This window comes from Schistocerca serialis, chromosome 11 (genome assembly GCF_023864345.2).
Source record: "Schistocerca serialis cubense isolate TAMUIC-IGC-003099 chromosome 11, iqSchSeri2.2, whole genome shotgun sequence".
NCBI classification, from domain to species: domain Eukaryota; kingdom Metazoa; phylum Arthropoda; class Insecta; order Orthoptera; family Acrididae; genus Schistocerca; species Schistocerca serialis.
In genome coordinates this window covers 148,987,368-149,011,966 of record NC_064648.1, presented here as the reverse complement: position 1 = coordinate 149,011,966, position 24,599 = coordinate 148,987,368, and the positions used below count along the sequence as shown (strand labels likewise).

Genomic DNA, 24,599 nt, shown 5'->3' with positions numbered 1-24,599 from the left:
TGAGTGTAAATTTACTCTGGGATAAGAACTGAAATGGTGTGAATGTTGCTAAACATGTCACACTGTAAATACAGTTGACTGTTTTTGCATCATCTGCACAGGAAGCAGTAAATTTATTCTTAGACCTGAAGTGAAATTGCATTCTCATTACAGACCTTGTAAAGCAAAATTTTCGCGATGGAGAAATCTACAGTAGTTTTAGATACCACCAAACATGCTCCTACCAAGCATTTTTCAATAATTAGGTAGACTATGTAATCAAAAGTATCCGGTGACCCTCCAAAACATACGTTTTTCATATTAGGTGCATTGTGCTGCCATCTACTGCCAGGTAGAATTAGATTTTCACTCTGCAGCGGAGTGTGCGGTGATATGAAACTTCCTGACGGATTAAAACTGTGTGCCGGACCGAGACTTGAACTCCGGACCTTTGCCTTTTGCGGGCAAGTGCTCTACCATCTGAGCCACCCAAGCACGACTCATGCCAGCTACTCCATATCAGCGACCTCAATAGCCATTAGACATCGTGAGAGAGCACAACTGGGCCACAGTGTTTATTGTTAATGGATTATTTTTCGATTTTTATCTAGTTTTCAAGAATGGAAGCTCGAGTCTTTTTACTTTTCATTATACAGCTGCTTTTATCGTTATGCTATCCATCTGGTGTCACTACAAGATTTATACACACTGTCTAAGAATGTGTACAAAAACTTACTGCAGGAGTTTTTGTAGGCTTTATTCTACAAACAACGAAAAGTACTGCTAAAAATGTTTATTTATTTTAGTCCACAGACATGTGTGGGACTCTCAGGTTTATCACAGCACGTCTATCACGTGCTGCTTGTTGTACTGTCTGGCGATGTCCAGTGGGGTGTTCCCATTGTTATCTACGGCCCCCATGTCGGCCCCTGCCTCCAGCAGCGCCGTAGCCGCTTCCGTCTCGTCACTGAACGCTGCAGTGTGCAACGGCGTCCACCCGTCCACATCCCTGGCGTCGGGGTCGGCGGAGGACGCCGCCAGCAGCCTGACGACAGCCGCGCTGCCGCCCCACGCAGCGAAGTGCAGCGGCGTCTGCTGGAACTTGTCCCTCGCCCCCACGTCCGCACCTGCCGCCAGCAGGCGCCTCGCCATCTCCTCGTATCCCTTGATACCTGCCCAATGCAGGGGGGTCCGCTCGTTCATGTCCCTCGCCCCCAAGTTCACTCCAGCCGCCAGCAGTGCCTGCAGCTCTTGCATTGAGCCCTGAATAGATGCCTGGATCAGCCTCCTGCCCTTCTCCTCTTCAGATAATGTCCTGCAAAAAATCACAGATGTTCCAACACTATTTCCGAACACGCGCACACACGCTCACACACGCGCACACACGCACACACACGCGCACACACACACGCGCACACACGCACACGCACACACACACACACACACACACACACACACACACACACACACACACACACACACCTTATAAGGAAAATTATCACAGTATGGGAACACGAGATTCACAGTATAGGATGGTCGGCGCTGGCTGTTGTGGCCGAACAGTTCTAGGCGCTTCAGTCCAGAACCGTGGTGCTGCTACAGTCGCAGGTTCGAATCCTGCCTCGAGCATGGATGTGTGTGATGTCCTTAGGTTAGTTAGGTTTAAGTAGTTCTAACTCTAGGGGTCTGATGACCTCGGATGTTAAGTCCAATAGTGCTCAGAGCTATTTGAACAATTTGATGGTCGGCGGCAGCCTCTCCCCCTGCATGGACTTGGAGCCACTACGGTGCAACAAGTTTATTCGTGCTTCTCCCTTGTGACATTGACAGGATAGCTACATCGCTCGAATAGAGTGGCCAGCATGTTCTCCAGACATGAACCCTGTCACACATGCCTGAGATGGATTGAAAAGGGTTGTTTATGGACGTCATGACCCACCAACCACTCGGAGGGGTCTACGACGAATCGCCGTTGAGGAGTGGGACAATCTGGATGAACAGTGCCTTGATGAACTTGTGGACAGTATGCCATGACGAATACCGGCATGGATCAATGCAAGAGGACGTGCTACTGGGTATTAGAGGTACCGGTGTGTACAGCAATCTGGACCACCACCTCTGAAGGTCTCGCTGTTATGGTGGTACAACATGCAGTGTGTGGTTTTCATGAACAATAAAAAGGGCGGAAATGATGTTTATGTTGATCTCTATATCAATTTTCTGCACAGGTTCCGGAACTCTCTGAACTGAGGCGATAAAAAACGTTTTTTTATGTGCGTGCATTTCCTGCCATTGTGCAAAAGTTATTCGCAAATTTCTCGAAACAGCGTAACCAAATGCAGAAACCTACTCTTTACCAAGAAATATTTTGGCTGAAATATTTGTATAGCACTAACTTGACTCCACTGCATATATACAGAAACTCATTCTCATGTCCAAGTCCCCATTTGTACAGATAAATGTGCTTGCATAATAACAAACACATGCACCTGCAATAAATTACACACACACACACACACACACACACACACACACACACACACACACACAATGAACGTGGAGTCTTTTGGTTGCAACATATCTGAACGCAACAGTAAACCACAGGATAAGAGAGTGAATCAATGACTCATGCGCTAGCTAGATTACCATGATAAATTTTGCTCCAAGTAAATCTTGACTTCCTAAACACAGCATAGAACTCGTAACGATTGATGTATGTCCTCAGAAATTCACCATATCATTTGCATGTAACTGCCTCACTACAATCAGCAGAACTCATAATACTAAAATTCTGATATTAAAAACGGTGCCCAGCAATTAAATGTAGCAAACTATTTTTAAGGTAGAGACAATTTAGGATAATTTCATGTTATTTTCCTGCCAAATGTGATATCATTCCTGTTTAATCCAAAATCCATCAATCGATTAAGTACTCAGTTGCTTCCTTTATAAATATCACATGCACATGGAGTTGCTAATGTCGCCCTTCCGGCTCAAAATCAAATATTTCATATTTTAAGAATGGATATTACAATTCTGATAACTGTGGGAAACGATTCTTGATCGTTTGTATGGAAATGTGAGACAGGAAATGAGAATTCTGAACGACGGTACAGTGGCTAACAGGCTGGATGTTGTTTTGAGCCCAATGTTGCTTTCCAAGGCGTGGTCTCGTTGGAGACATTGCGCCTTCGCCTGTCTTTGGCGTGTGTACTGGCCCACAAGCACCCACGATTTCACACTAAACACTTGAAACGGTCAAAGTCACATCTACAGATTCTAACAATACTAAAAATGTGAGTGAAAGTCTGGGCTGTGGAATCAGGCACTTTTGCATAGAGTAATCGACATGGTTCAGGTCCAGACGTTTTTCTATCACTCCTACTGTTGTAGCGGCAACCAGATGCAAATTGATAGGACCAGTGGCATTGTAAGATCTTTAGCCTAGCAAGTACTGGCTTCATTGTTGTGGATTTTTCGGAATCTGTTTGCCTCACCAACGCCTCCAGTGCTACAAAACTCCTGCTCCCGTGTGACACGTATTCTGGATGGCCAACTTACTGGACGTCTACGTTCTGTTACTATAGATACATGGGCACTTATATGACTGAGTGTTTTTGGCCGTTAAAGGAGAGGAAACTCTGCAGTCTGAATCTGATTTTGAAGCAGCCACAAACGTCTCCTACACTGGGAAGAGTTTCTGCTTTGGCTGCCTGTGTATGCTTGTAGGGCGAGCAGTGGTGTAAACCCATAGCAGTGTGTCCGAGGTGCGAACACAGGACAGCCTCCTCCTGCACCCAGGTGAACAGTTACAGGACACAGCTCACCAGACGCTTTTGTGAGTGGCATCCCCGGCATCTAACGGCCTTGCCACAGTGGTAACACCCATAAAAACACTGTCGAGCTTGGTTAACACCTTGACCTGTGTCTACGTAGCATTGTTGGCAGGCGTGGTGCACTCAGCCCATGTGAGGCCAACAATCTCCTGATATGTGTGTATTACTATGATATAATTTTGCAGTACATTCACTGATATGCGAGGTGTGCTCAAAAAGTAATGGGAATTTTTGTCTTTCTTAAAGAATTTTTATTTATTCATCAACATCCGCTGTGTTTTCTTCAGAGTAATCCCCCTCAGATATAACACTCCTGTGCCACCAGCTTTTACAATCTCGCAAGCACTTCAGGAACTCACTTTTCGTTATCGTTATCAGCTCCTTCAGCGATCCTCTTTTTCTCTCATTAGTGTTGGCACAACGACATCTCTTCACCGTCGGAAACAGAAAGCAGTCGCAGAGCGCCAAGTCCGGCGAGTAGGTTAGCTGAGTAAACATAACGGCCTTGTTTCTTGCCAATAACTCACGAAGAAATATTGAGGTGTCAGTGGGAGCATTATTGCGATGCGATTTCCACGAGCGGTTTCGTCACATTTCTGGTCGTTTTCTTCGGATTTCTCCACCCAAACGGCGCATAACTTCCAGGTAGTATTCCTTACTGAACGTACGATCATAAGTCAAGAACTCCTGTCGCACTATCCCATTGTAAGAGAAGAAAATAGTGAGATGAACCTTCACACGTGATCGAACTCGTCGAACCTTTTCGGTCTTCGCTCTTCAGGCAGTTACCATTAGGACGACTGGGCCCTAGTTTTGACGTCATATCCACACGCCCTTTTTTCATCTCCTGTTCTAACGTTTAGACGATCTGGATCGTTGTCGACTTCATTCAGCAGTTTCTGAGTGAAGTCTACGTGGCGTTGGTTTTCGTCGAAATTCAATAATCTTGGAACAAACTTTGGTGCTACACAGTTCATGCCGAAAACGCCCGAAAAGTTGCTTGGAGTGGGCCAGAGGACGTACCAAAATCATGAGCAACCTCTCTGGTGGTGATTCGGGAATTTTGGAAAACTATTTTGTGTGCTTCTTCCACATTGTCTTCAGTAATGGCTATCTTACAGCGTTCACGGCGATCGTCAACAACTTCTCGACCCTCTGTCATACTTTTATACCACTCGTAAACTCTTGTCTTATTTATAGTAGATTCGCCAAAGACCACGATCAAAATGTTGAATGTATTGCTGAACTTTATTCCATTTTTCAATTAAAAATTATTGCAAATTGGTTGATCAATATTATTCGCCAACAAAGATTCGATGGGAACTTAAGAAACGTATAACCTTTTCGAATGTCAACATTAAACTAAATATTCAGATCAACTGACCGAGCGAGGTGGCGAAGTGGTTAGCACACTGGACTCGCATTCGGGAGGACGACGGTTCAATCCCGCGTCCGGCCATCCTGATTTAGGTTTCCCGTGATTTCCCTAAATCGCTCCAGGCAAATGCCGGGATGGTTCCTTTGAAAGGGCACGGCCGACTTCCTTCCCCGTCCTTCCCTCATCCGACGAGACCGATAACCTCGCAGTTTGGTCTCTTCCCACAAAACAACCCAACCCAACTGATATTGCAAGAACCAGGGTGTATTCGACCCGGGAGATCCGGGAAAAACCCGGGAATTTTTTCGTCCGGGAGAAAACCGGCAAAAAACCGGGAATTTCTTAGAATTCCGGGAACTTTTCCTTGTCTTAGTTACCAGTTAAATTTTTGTGATTTTGACTGGTAAGAACCAATACTATAACGAAGAATATTACTGTATCCCGCTTCTGCAGAATAATGCTGCAGCAAAAAAACGTGAACGAGAGAAAGAAAAACGAAAATAAAACTTAAGTCGCAAAGTAAATGGCGCCATATACAACAACAAAACACAGTGCTCATACAAGCGTCTACCAACCAAAGTGTGTCAAAGGCTTTGGGAAGAATATGCAGTGCTGCCTAACAACAAATTGCCTCCGATGAGCGTGACATGACAGTTGTTTACATATGATTCATTTGAGCAGTTGCGGGCGGGCTCTTGCGCATGCGCAGTTGAGTCGCCTTCTTCCGCTTCCGGCCACAGATGTGTGGCTGGGTGCCACTATCTAAATTGCTCCGGTTCGGAAATACCGTAGATCCAGGGCTGATGCACAGAGCAGTCTGAGTTGTAGTGAGGAGGTGGTTAGTCTCCATGTGACCTGTGCTTACGTTAAGTGATTTTGCTCTTTCCTCTTCGTTTATTGCTCTCACATTAAATGAAAACTAAACGGATTTCTGTGGCCGGGACCTACCAAATGAATTAAAATAAGTTCGCATAGTTACGGAAGGCTAAAATATGTTGTTAGTTTCAGGTTTTATTTCCATCTTTCTGACAGTCAAGCATTAATAACCTTGCAGAACGATGAAGTTATTTTTGTCGGTTTGCTAAAGAGATTTGACTTTTATTAATACAGGGTGATTCAAAAAGAATACCACAACTTTAAAAATGTGTATTTAATGAAAGAAACATAATATAACCCCACACTCTCTGTAGCATATCAGGCGTAACAGTTTGGATAGCTGCTGTTATTTCTCGTTTCAAATCATCAATGGTGGCTGGGAGAGGTGGCCGAAACACCATATCCTTAACATACCCCCATAAGAAAAAATCGCAGGGGGTAAAATCAGGGCTTTTTGGATGCCAGTGATGAAGTGCTCTGTCACGGGCTGCCTGCCTTGAACCAGTTTCAGACGATAAGGTTTCATAACTAACCTTTTTCGTAGGACTCTCCATACAGTTGATTGTGGAATTTGCAGCTCTCTGCTATCTCTGCGAGTCGATTTTCCTGGGCTGCGAACAAATGCTTGCTGGATGCGTGCTACATTTTCATCACTCGTTCTCGGCCGTCCAGAACTTTTCCCTTTGCACAAACACCCATTCTCTGTAAACTGTTTATACCAACGTTCAATACACCACCTATCAGGAGGTTTAACACCATACTTCGTTCGAAATGCACGCTGAACAACTGTCGTCGATTCACGTCTGCCGTACTCAATAACACAAAAAGCTTTCTGTTGAGCGGTCGCCATCTTAGCATCAACTGACGCTGACGCCTAGTCAGCAGCGCCTCAAGCGAACAAATGTACAACTAAATGAAACTTTATAGCTCCCTTAATTCGCCGACAGATAGTGCTTAGCTCTGCCTTTTGTCGTTGCAGTGTTTTAAATTCCTAAAGTTGTGGTATTCTTTTTGAATCACCCTGTATTTTTCACTGAGGCAGTCAATTTATTTGAAACGAAGTGTTTAATTTCACACTGTTGGCTAGTTTCAACTGTTTGCAGCATTTCAAGTGCACGTTTTCCATCTTCTAGCTTGTATGGCGTTATGCCATAATAAAGAACCAAACATGAGATAATACAGTACTGGTACTCAAGAAAACTTACATCAGAATCTGGACATACGATTGTGGACTTTAAGCCGAATTATTCATTTTAGTATAGTTCACGAAATTCCGATGCTCCTGAAGTATCCTCTGATGTCTTGTTTCTTTTATGACATAATGCAAGATCTTTTAATATTTTACACGTACGAACATGCGGGCTTCCTGCGTCGTCATAGCTGGGCAGGCGCAGTGACGCCTGTTATCTGTCGCTCTCTGGCAACTGCTGAAACGAACCAATTTCTAACAGGTCACGGGAAAATATTGCGAAAGGTGGTTTGAAAAGTGTTACTTTCAAAGTAAATTTCCTTTTACGCAAGATGAACTGTGTGCGAGAATGTACAACGAATTTCTTAAATCACAGAGCGTTTCACTCTCATTTAAAGATTAACTCTTTGAGGACGACCATCTAGAAGAATTTCGAGCCCACAAGATCAGACATTTACGTCGTTATTAAAAATTTTATTGGCACATTTGTGTGCTGTATCTAAAAGTGTAACACACGCAAAATGATCAGCATTATATGTGGAAGCTTAGCTTTTCATGCAGCTTATTAATCTGAAAGACCAATATTATTTGTGAAAGCTTTGTTTTTCTTCTAGCAAAACTGTATATTAATTTAAACCATTAACTTTTCTTTTTGTGTGTTCGCGCTACTTAAAAGTGAGTATTTTTTTTGAACGTCCCGTCGACAACGAGGTCATTGGAGACGGAGCGCAAGCTCGGGTTAGGGAAAGATGGGGAAGGAAATCGGCCGTGCCCTGTCAAAGGAACCATCCCGGCATTTGCCTGAAACGATTTAGGGAACTTAAGAGTGATCTTGCTATTGGTTGACTACACTTCGTGTCCTGTGCTGTCATCAGCTGTCGAGATAGCGTGACATGAGCTATGACTGGCTTACAAAAGCGCGTGGCAATCTCGATTTCATTGCTTCGGAGAGTAACATGCAGTGTTTGGTGCAATTCGAATTTATATCTCCGTAAAACGAAGAAATGCAGCGTACATGTTGCTGCACATCAAAGATCTTTCCAAAACGTGTTTTTTTCCCCTGTGTTTCGTTTTCTAAAGTGCCGGCAAATTCTACGTCTGTGTAGAAAACCATAAATATTCTAAGAATTGATAAGTTTTACAGTGCCGAGGAAAAGTATACTGTCTTTTAACACGGAAAAAGTTTATTTTCATGCGGGAGAAAGTGTATTTTCAACCAGGAAATCCGGGAATTTTTTTTCCTTGTCCCACGTATACACCCTGAAGAACACATCACAGACATGTGTACTAACATCATAAGAAAATTTTGAAAATTGGATGTATAAACAACGCGAAAATAAAATTTTCGATTACTTTTTGAACATATCTGGTACGTGGATGTGTTGCGAATAGAGTTAGTGATATAGCGAAACATCACGCCGGGAACGGTAGATTTTTGCGCATGACAGTATTTATTACATCATCTACCCCGAACTATGTGCCGTACAATGATATGTTTTTTCAGCGACGTTTTCCGTTATGTGTGAATGCAGTATGCAAAATGCGTTAGGAACGGAGTTTGTAGTAACAAAGTAATAAATGAAAACGTCATACGAGAAACGGCAATTTTTCTGCACGATCAGCGAAAATTTAGAGAACGATAAATATTCTTCCTTTCATGATATGTGTTTGCATTTGCGAATATGGATAATCATGAACCGTACAACGGAATGACGACAGTAAAGATTTGTACCAGACCAGGACTCGAATCCGTATGTCCCACTTATCACGACAGTCGCCCTACCATTACGCTATCTGAGCACGACGCGAACTTTTATATGCTGTCAACCATGTGTCTACAACCTGTTCTCGTGCGTACATTATGTATATTCCCATACAGCGGAGACATTTTACTTGAAAGGCGTTTGCCCAGTATCGATGGATGAATACGATATTGCAGTGTTGGTGTTATTCCGAATTACGATGTCGCATTCCTCCAGACATGAATGCATGTCCCAAGCCACATTACATCGTAATTTGGGGTAACACAGCCGCTGCAATATCCTTTCATTATTTCGTAGGTGCCAGTGGGGATCAAAGAGGAAATAGGTATGAAATTGTGTTTTAAAGTTTATTTCGAGTTACTAAGTACTCTCATTCTCAAATACTGGATGAATGTAATCTGGGTATTAGTGCACGTGGCGGTGTGCTTCAATAACATTCCCATCCTCACCCCTTCGAGATCTAGGTGGTTGTTACCTCCACAGTGCTTCATTCCAGACAGGAAGTGTTGCATGTGTCACGTTTGCTTGAAATCGCTCCAGTGGAAATGTAAATGGAAATGTCGTGTGGCTAGGGCCTCCCGTCAGGTAGACCGTTCGCCTGGTGCAGGTCTTTCGATTTGACGCCACTTCGGCGACCTGCGCGTCGATGGGCATGAAATGATGATGATTAGGACAACACAACACCCAGTCCCTGAGCTGAGAAAATCTCCGACCCAGCCGGGAATCGAACCCAGGCCCTTAGGATTGACAGTCTGTCACGCTGACCACTCAGCTACCGGGGCGGACATCGCTCCAGTAATTTAGAATGGGATGTTGAACAAACATACACAATTACATGTTTATAAGATGTAAAGAGGAGATACAGTAAAGTGACATACCATTTCATGACCATAACACGTTGTGAAATCCCCAATAAGATGGGTTGTGAACGTGGAAGAGACACACGAGTAGTGACGCAACTCACCGCAGGAGAGCGATGTCAACGCTGTCAGGTGGGGGAGTGTGGTGGGTAGGCATGGTCGGGGCGGCTGCGTCGGAACTCCAGCTGTGGTCGCTGTGCGGCTGAGCGGCGGGGGTCGTCCGGCTGTCTGCAGTGGCCAGCGAGCTGCACACAGGGACAACGCGTGGCAAAGTGTGTCCACGTGGAGGCCAGAGGGCAGTATTGCTGTGGGTCTGTCCGCACACTGACAATAGAGCACAAACTGCCACAGGAAACAGCCGATTAGGTGGACTGATAGGGTAAAGAATGCGGAGGCTCTGTGCAGAATCTGAGAGGAAAGGAATATGTGAGCAACACTAATAAGGAGGAGGGACAGGATGATATCGCATCTGTTAAGACATGAGTGAATGACTTCCATGGTACTAGAGAGGAATGTAGAAGGCAAATCCTGTCCAGGGAGACAGAGATTGGAATACATCCAGAAGGTAATTGAGGACGTAGGTTGCAAGTGCTGCTCTGAGATGAAGAGGTTAGCACGGGAGAGGAATTCGTGGCAGGTCGCATGAAACTAGTCAGTAGACTGGTGACCCTAAAAGAGAGAGAGAGAGAGAGAGAGAGAGAGAGAGAGAGAGAGAGAGAGAGAGAAAAGAAATACAACTAAAAGTAATCTCCTGTTCGTTAATTTGCTTGCTAATCATTTCTGCTCCTGTCCAGCTTTCTTATGGAAACAGTTGCCTCACCACCCTGCAGCCCATCTCCCTTTACCATTGTGTATGAAGTCAAACACAACACTCTCAAAGTCTTAATTATATCTCCGTTATAGATCCTACATTGCTTCTCTCATGAAATCGAGTCTCACAATTTTGTCCCATCGATTCCCCAACAGCAACATCACTTGACCACAAAATGCTACAGTTCAGTAGTGTTGCCTCTACTGAAAGAGATAATTCTTGCACCCAGTCATAATATCCTATGTGCATCAACCCATTCTGACAGTTGCAAACAGAACATAAAATACTAATTAGATCTCCAGGTATTTCAGTACACACATCAAAAAAAGTTATGCATCACTGCAGTTTCAAGACCTCCTGAAGATAGACCTTCACTGTGGATATTGTATCACAGACATAGTCCCTTTGGCTGTTCAGAGATGTCACTAAACCCGCCCAAAGACGTAAACAACCATGCATGAGCAGCATCTATTGGAAAGAGGGGGGTCCGACAGCCGATCAGTTCCAGTCATTCACCAGGAAGGAAGTACATGGCTCATATTGTCTGTTGTTCAACCATGCCTAGATGGTCCATGGCGCGGTCCACCTTTGCAACTAAGACACCATGTAGCACGGTACAGATGGGTCCAACAACATGCTGAATGGATTGGCATCACGTTGTCTTCACCGTCGAGTGTCGCAAATGTCTTCAACTGGACAATCGTTGGAGACGTGTTTGGAGGCAACCCGGTCAGGCTGAACGCCTTAGACACACTGTCCAGCGAGGGCAGCAAGGTAGAGGTTCTGACGTGACCCACCAACCACTCTGAGGGATATATGCCGAATCGCTGTTAAGGAGTGGGACAATCTGGAACAGCAGTGCCTTGATGAACTTGTGGATAGTATGCCACGACGAATACAGGCATGGATCAATGCAAGAGGATGTGCTACTGGGTATTAGAGGTACCGGTGTGTACAGCAATCTGGACCACCACCTCTGAAGGTCTCACTGTATGGTGGTACAACATGCAGTGTGTGGTTTTCATGAACAATGAAAAGAGTGGAAATGATGTTCATGTTGATCTCTATTCCAATTTTCTGTACAGGTTCCGGAACTCTCTGAACTGAGGCAATACAAAGCTTTTTTTATGTGTGTATTTCCTGTCATTGTAGAAAAGTTATTCACAAATTTTTTGAAACAGCCTAACCAAACCCAGAAACCTACTCTTTATCAAGAAATAATTTGGCTAAAATATTTTTATAGCAGTAACTTGACTCCACTGCTTATATACAGAAACTCATTCTCTTGTGCAAGTCCTCATTTGTACAAATAAATGTGCTTCCATAGTAACAAAACATGCACTGACAATCAATTACACACACACACATTTGCTCCAAGTAAATCTTGACTTTCTAAACACAGCATGGAAGTCTAACGATTGATGTATGTCCTCAGAAATTCACCATACCATTTGCATGTAACTGCCTCACCACAATCAGCAGAACAAATAATACTAAAATTCTGATATTAAAAATGGCGTCCAGCAATTAAATGTAGCAAATTATTTTTAAGGTAGAGACAATTTAGGATAATTTCATGTTATTTTCCTGCCAAATGTGATATCATTCCTGTTTAATCCAAAATCCATCAATCGATTAAGTACTCAGTTGCTTCCTTTATAAATATCACATGCACATGGAGTTGCTAATGTCGCCCTTCTGGCTCAAAATCAAATATTTCATATTTTAAGAATGGATATTACAATTCTGATAACTATGGGAAACGATTCTTGAACGTTTGTATGGAAATGTGAGACAGGAAATGAGAATTCTGAACAACGGTACAGTGGCCACCAGGCTGGATGCTGTTTTGAGCCTCATGTTGCTTTCCAAGGCGTGGTCTCGTTGGAGACATTGCGCCTTCGCCTGGTGTGTGCACTGGTCCACAAGGACCCACGATTTCACACTAAACACTTGCAACGGTGCTACTTACTTTTGACACACACAGAACAGTTAAAGAGGTCAAAGTCACATCTACAGATTCTAACAACACTAAAAATGTGAGTGAAAGTCTGGGCTGTGGAATCAGGCACTTTTTCATAGAGCAATCGAGATGGTTCAGGTCCAGACGTTTTTCTGTCACTACTGTTGTAGCGGCAACCAGATGCAAATTGATAGGACCTGTCGCCTTGTAAGATCTTTAGCGTAGCAATTACTGCATCATTGTTGTGGATTTTTTGGAATCTGTTTGCCTCACCAACGCCTCCAGTGCTACAAAGCTCCTGCTGCCGTCTGACACGTATTCTGGATGGCCAACTTACTGGAAGTGCATGTTCTGTTACATGGGCAGTTATATACCTCAGTGTTTTTGGCCGTTAAGAGAGAGGAATCTCTGTAGTCTGAATCTGATTTTGAAGCAGCCACAAACGTCTCCTACACTGGGTATTAGAGTATGTGGCGATGTGCTTCAATAACATTCCCATCCTCACCTCTTCGAGATGTAGGTGGTTGTTACCTCCACAGTGCTTCATTCCAGACAGGAAGTGTTACATGTGTCACGTTTGCTTGAAATCGCTCCAGTAACTTAGAATGAGATGTTGAACAAACATACACAATTACATGTTTATAAGATGTAAAGAGGAAATACAGTAAAGTGACATACCATTTCATGACCATAACACTTCGTGAAATCCCCAATAAGGTGTGTTGTGAATGTGAAAGAGACACACGAGTAGTGACGCAACTCACCGCAGGAGAGCGATGTCAACACTGTCAGGTGGGGGAGTGTGGTGGGTAGGCGTGGTCGGTGCGGCTGCGTCGGGACTCCAGCTGTGGTCGCTGAGCGGCTGAGCGGTGGGGGTCGTCCAGCTGTCGGCAGTGGCTGGCGAGCTGCACACAGGGACAACGCATGGCAAAGTGTGTTCACGGGGAGGCCAGGGGGCAGTATTGCTGTGGGTCTGTCCGCACACTGACAATAGAGCACACATTGCCACAGAAAATAGCCGATTCGCAATATGAATGGCCAGTCATTTAAGTAATCAGTTTACACACAACTTCTCACAAGTTTCCAGTACCAGTAGGTGTACGAAAGAACAGTTTGAATAAAATACACTAGGGTGACAAAAGTCATGGAATACCGACATGCATATATACAGGGTGATCAAAAAGTCAGTATAAATTTGAAAACTTAATAAACCACGGAATAATGTAGATAGAGAGGTAAAAATTGACACACATCCTTGGAATGACATGGGGTTTTATTAGACCCAAAAAAATACAAAAGTTCAAAAAATGTCCGACAGGTGGCGCTTCATCTGATCAGAATAGCAATAATTAGCATAACAAAGTAAGACAAACCAAAGATGATGTTCCTTACAGGAAATGCTCAATATGTCCACCATCATTCCTCAACAATAGCTATAGTGGAGGAATAATGTTGTGACCAGCACTGTAAAGCATGTCCGGAGTTATGGTGAGGCATTGGCGTCTATTGTTGTCTTTCAGCATCCCTAGAGATTTCGGTCGATCACGATGGACTTGCAACGACTGGAAAACCGTGCTCCAGTCTGATGAGTTCCGATTTCAGTTGGTAAGAGCTGATGTGCGGTTTGACGGTGACGCAGACCTCACAGAGCTATGGAGCCAAGTCCGCAACAAGTCACTGTGCAAGCTGGTGGTGGTGGCTTCAAAATGGCGTGGGCGGTTTTTACATGGAACAGATTGGCATCTCTTATCAGACTGAACCATTGACTGGAAATGCTCGAGTCCAGCTACTTGAACTTCACGTTCCCAGCAACGATATGACGTTATTGGCTCACAATTGTTCACAACTAGTTTGAAGAACATTCTGAATAACTCGAGCAAATGATTTGGCCACTTAGATCGCTCAACATGAATCCCCTTTCTCCTGACGTTTTCCGTTCTCCAAGTGTCCTGAATTTAACACTTGCTTAGAAGTAAGGCATTTTGACAGTTAAATACTACACCAGTGCTACTTTTTATGCACGAAATAGCCAGACGTTGAAGAGAAGAAGTTTTTGATATCTCAATTTAGTTCCTAGCCCCTTGTGTTCTCGAAAGAACCTAAATGTATAACTTGATTCGAAGGAAGCCTTTTTAACAGTCAAACATTACACCAATTAACTACACTCCTGGAAATGGAAAAAAGAACACATTGACACCGGTGTGTCAGACCCACCATACTTGCTCCGGACACTGCGAGAGGGCTGTACAACCAATGATCACACGCACGGCACAGCGGACACACCAGGAACCGCGGTGTTGGCCGTCGAATGGCGCTAGCTGCGCAGCATTTGTGCACCGCCGCCGTCAGTGTCAGCCAGTTTGCCGTGGCATACGGAGCTCCATCGCAGTCTTTAACACTGGTAGCATGCCGCGACAGCGTGGACGTGAACCGTATGTGCAGTTCACGGACTTTGAGCGAGGGCGTATAGTGGGCATGCGGGAGGCCGGGTGGACGTACCGCCGAATTGCTCAACACGTGGGGCGTGAGGTCTCCACAGTACATCGATGTTGTCGCCAGTGGTCGGCGGAAGGTGCACGTGCCCGTCGACCTGGGACCGGACCGCAGCGACGCACGGATGCACGCCAAGACCGTAGGATCCTACGCTGTGCCATAGGGGACCGCACCGCCACTTCCCAGCAAATTAGGGACACTGTTGCTCCTGGGGTATCGGCGAGGACCATTCGCAACCGTCTCCATGAAGCTGGGCTACGGTCCCGCACACCGTTAGGCCGTCTTCCGCTCACGCCCCAACGTCGTGCAGCCCGCCTCCAGTGGTGTCGCGACAGGCGTGAATGGAGGGACGAATGGAGACGTGTCGTCTTCAGCGATGAGAGTCGCTTCTGCCTTGGTGCCAATGATGGTCGTATGCGTGTTTGGCGCCGTGCAGGTGAGCGCCACAATCAGGACTGCATACGACCGAGGCACACAGGGCCAACACCCGGCATCATGGTGTGGGGAGCGATCTCCTACACTGGCCGTACACCACTGGTGATCGTCGAGGGGACACTGAATAGTGCACGGTACATCCAAACCGTCATCGAACCCATCGTTCTACCATTCCTAGACCGGCAAGGGAACTTGCTGTTCCAACAGGACAATGCACGTCCGCATGTATCCCGTGCCACCCAACGTGCTCTAGAAGGTGTAAGTCAACTACCCTGGCCAGCAAGATCTCCGGATCTGTCCCCCATTGAGCATGTTTGGGACTGGATGAAGCGTCGTCTCACACTGTCTGCACGTCCAGCACGAACGCTGGTCCAACTGAGGCGCCAGGTGGAAATGGCATGGCAAGCCGTTCCACAGGACTACATCCAGCATCTCTACGATCGTCTCCATGGGAGAATAGCAGCCTGCATTGCTGCGAAAGGTGGATATACACTGTACTAGTGCCGACATTGTGCATGCTCTGTTGCCTGTGTCTATGTGCCTGTGGTTCTGTCACTGTGATCATGCGATGTATCTGACCCCAGGAATGTGTCAATAAAGTTTCCCCTTCCTGGGACAATGAATTCACGGTGTTCTTATTTCAATTTCCAGGAGTGTATATATGTGGAAAATGGATGGGACTTGAAGGGATTAAGATTTCGACACTTTATTTACACAGCTAGTAGCATCTAATAATGAAATATTTCAGTTTCCCTTGAAATGATCAATTACATTTTCCTTTACTAGCCTGATTTTTTCTTCAAGTAATTACATCTTTCTTCAAACCTGCACCTCACACTGTTATATTTGATACCCCAATTGTCCATCTTTGTCAGATTTTTCGTGGTGAAAGTAGGCTATAGAAATTCAGTCTAAAGTATTCCCCAATTCACTCAATAGTTTTCTCAATTAGCCTGATTATGTCAAAGGAAACGAACAATTTCTTTGCCCATTTCCCACCCTTCATTAGAATATAAAAATTAATAAAAAGTTCAGTGTATAATTTGTGGGGACTACTGTTCTTGTTACACTCAAATGTTCGATAAGTCATTGAAAATAGTGACAAAGATATTGGATAAGTTAGTAGAAAAAGTGTATTTTTGTAAATAATCAGGAATTTATGATTGCGTATAGAAATTGATTAAAGACAAATGTGATTTTGGGCAGAGAGGAGAAGATAGTAGAAGAAAATGTCTGTAAAGTGAACTGTGTGTGTGTGTGTGTGTGTGTGTGTAATAATTATATGCCTGTGGTTAGTAATTTAATTTTACTGCTTTATTTAGAGTAACACATTTTGAAATATATGACAGGCTTTTTTTTATCTCAGTGCAATCCTGAAACATAGTTGGAATGTTTTCAGGATGGATCAGTGCAAAGTTAGCCTCTCCACAGAAGTTTGTAGGTAATGTGTTGACAAATGGAAACAACTGTGGTAGGAGTGAAACTAGATATGGAATTTACGAATGCAGCCAATGATCGAGGAGATGTAGTCATGGGAAAAGAAAAAAGGAAACATTTTAAGAGTTTTATTAACCATGCCACATGTAGGAGCAATGTTTTAAGGCAGTAATCGTTTGACCATGTAATAAAATGAGTATCTTGTTCAATGTATTGTAATTAACAGATTTGACAGATTTCTTGTGGTCGTGTGTTAATGTGTGTTCTGGTTACTTAATCTAGCAAAGTCGTCTACGAATTTACCACTGACATAACATTAAGCTGTTTATAGACATACAGGTGATGTTAATGAAAAGCTGTGAAGTTGATGTTTTAACGAGAAAACATACAATTACCATATAATAATGCATAACATGTGGCACTGAAGAAGATGATGGTTAGGAATTATAACATTATCCGATTTAAGTTATCAACTTTCTGAAATATACATTTGAATACTGCAGACAGAATATGTTTAAAGTGTGTGTCATAGGATATCTTGAAAAGACTGCTGGTGATACGTATTTTGTTTCCAATATTCATTTTCGTGTTGCACGACAATGAGCAGGAGAGATCAGGTTTGAGTGGCTTACGAGACAGGATACAATTAAATGAGAAATAAGTCAGACAATGCAGACACCGTTATCTCGAAGGCGAGAACTCTAGTTAAAAACTGAATAAAAATTTAAAAATAGCTGAGAAATAAAGGAAAATTATGAGTATTACTGCTCACCAGACTTGTAAGGATGACTTGTACTATATTTAACTGAGGATAGTTCTGTCTGGAGGTCATATCAATTTTGAGGATGTTAGAGACCGATTAGTAGTTGCTGTGCATGGACTAGCGAAGTCCTGGTTGAATGAAGCACTGGAATTCACTAGACAGCCTTTAGTATCGCTACAGATAGCTACACGTAAGACAAGCAGCATGAGATTTGACCGTGGCTCTTCCAAGAAGCAAATACAGCGCCCTTGTCCCAAAACACACCTCCTACTTGAGTTATAGAAAGGAGTGGAGAAAAGTCCAGCACATATCACGAGAATCAACTGACACTTTTGGGACGTTTTGGAATGCTGACTTCGTGTCAGGCCTCACTGACCAACATAGATACCTCTCAATAATTCAAGAACAGTCCTAATCGCATTTATTATTGTTATAATACCACCAACCGGTTTCAACCCGACGTAGGGGGTCATCTTCTGGGCGTTTACACCATTGACATATTAATCGCTGCTTCTCTCCACAACCATGTTGTCCAGAACTATAGATACCTCTCCTCAGTGCAGCACTCCATGAAGAATGGGCTGCCATTCCCCAAGAAACCTTCCAGCACCTGCGAGAGTGGAAGCTACTGTCAAGGTAAAGCGTGGGCCAACACCATATCGAATTCACAGTATTACTGATGGGGGGCGCCACGAACTTGTAAGTCATTTTCAGCCAGGTGTCCGGATACTTTTGATCACATAGTGTACATATATAATTCTACAATATGAACATGTGAGTTGTCCCAAACTTACCTGGTTTTTGCTGATGGAACAGACAGCAGGCGGCTCACTTCCGCCCGATCTTCACGCTGGCTGTGCAGAGTCCCTCCCATCACGTGGAGCAGGTGAGCCTTTACGAAGTCAACCACGGCCTGCCTGAGGCTGTCAGAGGAGCGCCTGACTTGGAGCACAGCTGCGGCCGCTGCGGCCCCCCCAGACACCTGTGCGGCCACCAGCTGCTCACACTCCGCCTTCAGGGCGGACAGTCCATATCTGTCAGCAGCGGCCAGCAGCTGTGGCGCCATGCTGTGCAGCTGGGGGGCCCGGAGTGTGTACCTGTAGGCCAGCAGCTGGCGCAGCAGTGGACCCTCCACGCCTGAGACGGCAACGTGGCCGCTGCTGGCCTCCAGCGTGGTGTTCCGCAACATGGCGGCGAGCACGGTGCTCCTGGCAGCCAGGACGGCCCTGTGCGCCACCAGACGTGTGTCGCCCGCCACCAGCGTCACCACGGCTCTGTCCCCGGCGTCCAGAAGGGCGGCCAGGTCCACAGCTGCGGTCTCCTTATCCCTCTGAACTGGTTCCACTGTCAAAGATTCGGAAGTGTAGAGTCAACAGAGTCACTCTGCAGCACTTTGCCCTTAGACCATACCCTCCCCGCTGTGACAAAAGTCACGGGATAGTCAGTGGGGAACGTCTCGACTTTGTTGGCAAGGAGGATGGGTATAATGTTCAGCAGCTTCCAATCATTTGACAGTAGTCAGAGCGAATTCCACCTGCTACAAACGTTAACTACCTCTGCCCATGTTCAAGAACAACGTTAAGAGTGGTGCTTCTTTGCGTCTTCTAACAACCCTACCACAACAAAGGTCAAAATTTAATAATGATTGTGGTGTTGCTCACGCTGGTAAATACTGCATTTTCGGGCAACAACAAAGTTATTGTGTGGCAGGTGTCATTAGAGCACCGTTAATAAAGTCATTTCATGTAATAATGATTAAACTAGGCACTCATCTTTTCGTGTTTCCCACGCTGGTCTCGTTGTAAAATCATGGCTCAACTGTCGAAAACCTAGGTGATGATGATTCCAAGCTCAGATGCAAAGAGGCCTAGGTTTTATTCTGCTATATTCAAAAGTTTTATAGATGTGTTTCAGAAACGATTCTTGAAGATTAAACCTTCGAAAGTTAGCACAATGGTGATGTAAAAAAAAATAATCAGCACTCCGAATTTAAGTTACACTTCTTTTATTACTTTTGTTGCAGTATCACGTAAATCACAAAACACCACAATACAAAACATACTTGAAAACATCTTCCTCACTGTTAAAGTTCACATTTTGTAAGCTGACTACGTTATGCGTCCTTCCAAAATGACGTCCAAGACTTGACTTTCTCAAGGTCCGACTCTCTAACTGCTTATCGCTTACGCGCCCAAAAATCAGAGTTACAAGAACGTCAAAGATCATAGTGACAAAGAATACACATAAGAGTAATATCATTGCAATATAAACATATCGACGTATCAAAGTACCTCTACATTAATGAAATTACATCTGAATGTTGTCTCAGAAATATGTTAACTACTTTACAGAAACACAGTAGAATATTGCTGGTATCGAGAGGTTGAGTTGAGCTGCCGTAATGGTTACGTAATTCAAGTACCATTACAGTCTGACCTAATGTTTTTCGTAATAGTAAACAAATAACATTAAAATAAGCCTTTTGATTGTTTTTTAATTTCTCAATCAGTGTACCTGACACTACTGCTAATTCGCAGTAAGAATTGAAGCAATCGGAGCGCAAAACGAGGCAATCGGAGCGCAAAACGAGATTTATATTAACGCCGCAGAAAGACCTAGCATAACCTTTGCTAATTTGCTTCAAATTTTTTGAGATTTTGAGCGCTGTCAAACTCAAAAATTGCAACTTGCGATATATGGAGACAGTATACATTCCTGTTGAAGGAGAGAGCTGAGTGCAACACGGTCTGTTAGTTACAGCTTTTCCACAGTAACTACGTCACAAACGCCGAATTTTTGTGGAATTTGTCATGAAAAACTGTCATGCCTTCCAGAAATTCACAAAAATTCGCATTTATACATATTGATATACACTGGAATTGGGGGTGAACGGATCTTTGAACGATGATACCACTGCTAGTATCGTCTCGAGTACAAATTTCGATGACAGCTGATGCTGCGGCACAAAATACGCTTCAGGCGGCATGCAACATAACAAAATACACACTATATCGCGACACAAGCAGAAGATTTGATACAATCAACAAAAAAAGGTGAAGTATATGGATCTAAGTTTCAGAGGCGAGTTTATCTGACATATGTCAGTTTATTCAGATACCAAGAAAAGTAAGATTATATATGTGAATGTCGGTAAATAACCATGCGAGTTACTCGAATTTTGCACTTTGCCGGTTTTGTGTCACCTTCTACTCTAGCGTTTCAATGGTGGACACTGCAGCCTCAGTGTATCTGGCAAAAACGATGTAAGATATACAGCACAACACAACACTTCTTCTACTGCAGATGCCTAATGATGCGTTATTAAACCATTTCGTGAAAATATAACTGATGCCCTCCTAAGTCAGGCTACGATTATCACTGTAAGGATCTATGGAACATGTATACAAGACACAAATAAATAGCACACCAACTAGTGATCTGTAACACCACAAGCAAGAGTTATGAATGTTTGTGATTCTGAGTACTGTGATAGGCAATAGACTCACATGATTACACTGTGACTTAAAGACGTTGTTAATCACTAAGTAAGACTACCACAATGAAATAAGCTGGCATCAGATGAAGTTCTTGAGCCATGAAAAGTGTTCAGGAATAATGGAAAAAAACACTTACCTCCATTGTCCGTTTTTAAACTATACGCTGCGACTTCAGAATCAGAGCCTGCAAATGAAATTGATGGAAATCTTTATGAAAACACTGAACGCACTTAATATAAAATTGTTATTAATTCTACCCGAACTTATACGATCTCAAAAAAAAAAAAAAATATTTTACCTGTATTAGAGGCCAGGCTACTGTGGCTGGAATCTGTGACTATCGCCACAAAAATGCAGATGAACCACAAAATGCTTCTGCAACACATAGTGCCAGGAAAAAGTTATCACGCCAGGTAAACAACCTTCAAAAAATTTGTACCATGCAGAACAACCTGTAACAAATATAGTTACAAGTAATTTTAGTTAGCATAATTTAATGTAAATTAGCTAGTGTAGATTAATGTTTCACACTATTTATGATTCAGTTTCTTACAAGATATATATCACGCTGTTCTGCCCAATAGACACTGCCTAATTCAGCTAAGTAATATCTGAAATAGCTTAAGACACTGTAATTCTTCCTTACCCCAAATTAATTGTGAAAAAGTGTTCTCTAAATGGCGCATAGTCTTATTTCATACCTATATTAGTTGCGGTCATATTGATATCAACTTCAGTTTATTTTTATTTTTCTCAAATTGAAGTGCTGTATGTGACATTATGAGCTGATGATTCGCCGAAAGGGAGCAAGGGATGGGGGTGTGCTTGCCTGTAACAGCGCCATTTTTCTGTACTTGTGTTACTACAAGTAATTGTTAAAGTACTCAGATGCATTTAACTACTGTTACAAAATCCCTAAATTGGAACGATCACATAGATAATGTTTCAGGTGGAGCAAACCAAAGACTGCGATTCATTGGCAGAACACGTAGAAGGTGCAACAAGCCTACTAAAGAGACTGCTTACACCACCCTTGTCCGCCATATTTCGGAATATTGATGCGCGGTGTGGGATTCACATCAGATGGGACTGACGGATGACATCGAAAAAGTACAAAGAAGAGCAGCTCTATTTGAATCATCGCGAAATAGGGGAGATAGTGCCACAGACATGGTACGTGAACTGCAGTGGCAGTCGTTAAAACAAAGGCGTTTTTCGTTGCGACAGGATTTTCGCATTAAATTTCACTCACCAGTTTTCTCCTCCGATTGCGAAAACATTCTGTTGGCACCCACCTACATAGGGATAAATGATCATCACGATAAAATAAGAGAAATCAGGGCTCGCACGGAGATATTTAATTGCTCGTTTTTCCCGTGCGCCGTTCGAGAGTGGAACGGTAGAGAGACTGCTTGAAGGTGGTTCATTGAAGGCACTTTATTGTGAATAGATAGTGGAATCACGCAGATATCGAAGAAACAAAAAGTCTCCACTGCATTTTTTTCATAAACTATTTTAAGGGTGTACTAACGACGTCATAGACTGACCAACGAAGAATTCACTTCATCTCATGTTTCATACAGATCGAGGTCGCACTTTGGGCCATAGAGACTGCAGTGAATTGTCAAGATTACGAGCAATTCGAGCAAGAGATTTTAGCTAAATGTTGATCTCGCTGTGTTCAGGAAAGACGTCGAAAGGAGGTCCTTAATCCGGAATCCTTAAATAGCAGACATTGTATCCGCTGCAAGTATTTTGAAAAATACATAAATGAAACACGTTACTGGGATGAGACCTATGTAACTGCGACATTCGAAGAGTATCAAAAGCCAGTCAACTACTGCATCTTAGGAACAAATGCGTCGAGAAATCTGAAACTGATCTGGAACACTTCATGTGTGTGCTGCAATCACTTGACCTGATACGAGAGGATGCTAAATTGAATAATAACAACGATAACAGTATAGCACAACCTCCTCCACTGCACCGGCAATGGTATAATCGTGGTAGGACAAGAAAAAAAAAACTAGTGTATTATGTGACCCATCTGGAACCATACTGATTGCAGTCCATCGAATTTACATAAGAAAGTTATTATGGCAATGATAAAGGATACTGGCCAAACCATAATAACTACTACGAAATGAAATGATCGTATGGCATTGTTGGCCGGGAGGCCCCATGGGGGGGAAGTTCGGCCACTGTATTGGAAGTTCTTTGTAGTTGACGCCACTTCGGCGACATTGCGCGTCAATGATGATGAAAGACACACAACACCCAGTCATCACGAGGCAGAGATAATGCCCGACCCCGCCGGGAATCGAACCCGGGACCCCGTGCGCGGGAAGCGAGAACGCTACCGCAACACCACGAGCTGCGGACAATAACTACTATGACACTAGTAGATGGAATTACCACATGGGAAGTTGCAACCAGTCGTCCACATATTGTGCTGTACGTGTCCCTTCACGTTTCCATTTCACTATCACATCGGAAGGTGTGGAGCTAGGGATGTTTAGGAGTGTGGAAATCTCGCGTACAGGCGTATGACACAAGTGACACCCAATCACCTGACCACATTCAAAGTCCGTATTCCAAGAAGAATCGCAGCTGTATTACGGACAAAAGGGAGTCCAGTCCCTTATTATCAAACCGTTACCAAGTAAGTGCAGGTGTTCATATTATTTCGCCTATCCCCTGTAAGTAATACGCATAAAATATGACAACTTACGTATGTTGCAATTTTGGGTGGATTCGAACAAGTAGGGCCGGCCGGTGTGGCCGAGCGGTTCTAGGCGCTTCAGTTCGGAACCGCGTGACCGCTACGGTCGCAGGTTCGAATCCTGCCTCGGGCATGGATGTGTGTGATGTCCTTAGGTTAGTTAGGTTTAAGTAGTTCTAAGCTCTAGGGGACTGATGACCACAGATGTTAAGTCCCATAGTGCTCAGAGCCATTTGAACCATTTGAACAAGTAGGTATCGAGAGGAGTCTATCAAAGTTACTGTGGCCGCCCGAAGGAAATTCTGCCAGACCGGGTCCCGTTCGGTTTCGCTGTAAGCAGCAGTAGGGTGCTAAAGTGGCGTAACTGACACGTACCGGGGCAGGATGCATCAGAAGAGTTGTTCCGCTACAGCTCGTGGGAAACAGTCGAGAAGAAGAAAACAGGGTTTTTTTCTTCGGTTTGCTCGACTTCGCAGCTATCGAGTGTGGGTGACACAGAGAACGAGAGACTGTGAAGGTGAGTGGAGTGACAGACACAGCAAACCGCGCACTGATGGAAGGACAGCGCAGACACTCACCAGCGTCGCCTCCTCCGCC

The 24,599-nt window shown here is 43.9% G+C and overlaps 1 protein-coding gene across 3 annotated transcripts; it reads right to left on the bottom strand.

Moving 5' to 3' along the window:
- Positions 1 to 692: 692 nt before the first annotated feature.
- Positions 693 to 24,599, bottom strand: LOC126426947 (ankyrin-3-like). Of its 3 annotated transcripts, none has more exons than XM_050089056.1 (7): positions 24,581 to 24,599; positions 21,579 to 21,732; positions 21,417 to 21,464; positions 18,578 to 19,127; positions 13,420 to 13,560; positions 9,986 to 10,126; positions 693 to 1,294 (listed from the first exon to the last, which is right to left on the bottom strand). In XM_050089056.1, the coding sequence occupies exons 2-7, from the start codon at positions 21,664 to 21,666 to the stop codon at positions 817 to 819; spliced, it is 1,446 nt and encodes a 481-aa protein (XP_049945013.1). In that variant the 5' UTR covers positions 21,667 to 21,732; positions 24,581 to 24,599; the 3' UTR covers positions 693 to 816. The 3 variants fall into 3 exon arrangements, with proteins under 3 accessions (XP_049945013.1, XP_049945015.1, XP_049945014.1); XM_050089058.1 differs by having other exon boundaries at positions 9,986 to 10,013; positions 13,448 to 13,560; XM_050089057.1 differs by lacking the exon at positions 9,986 to 10,126.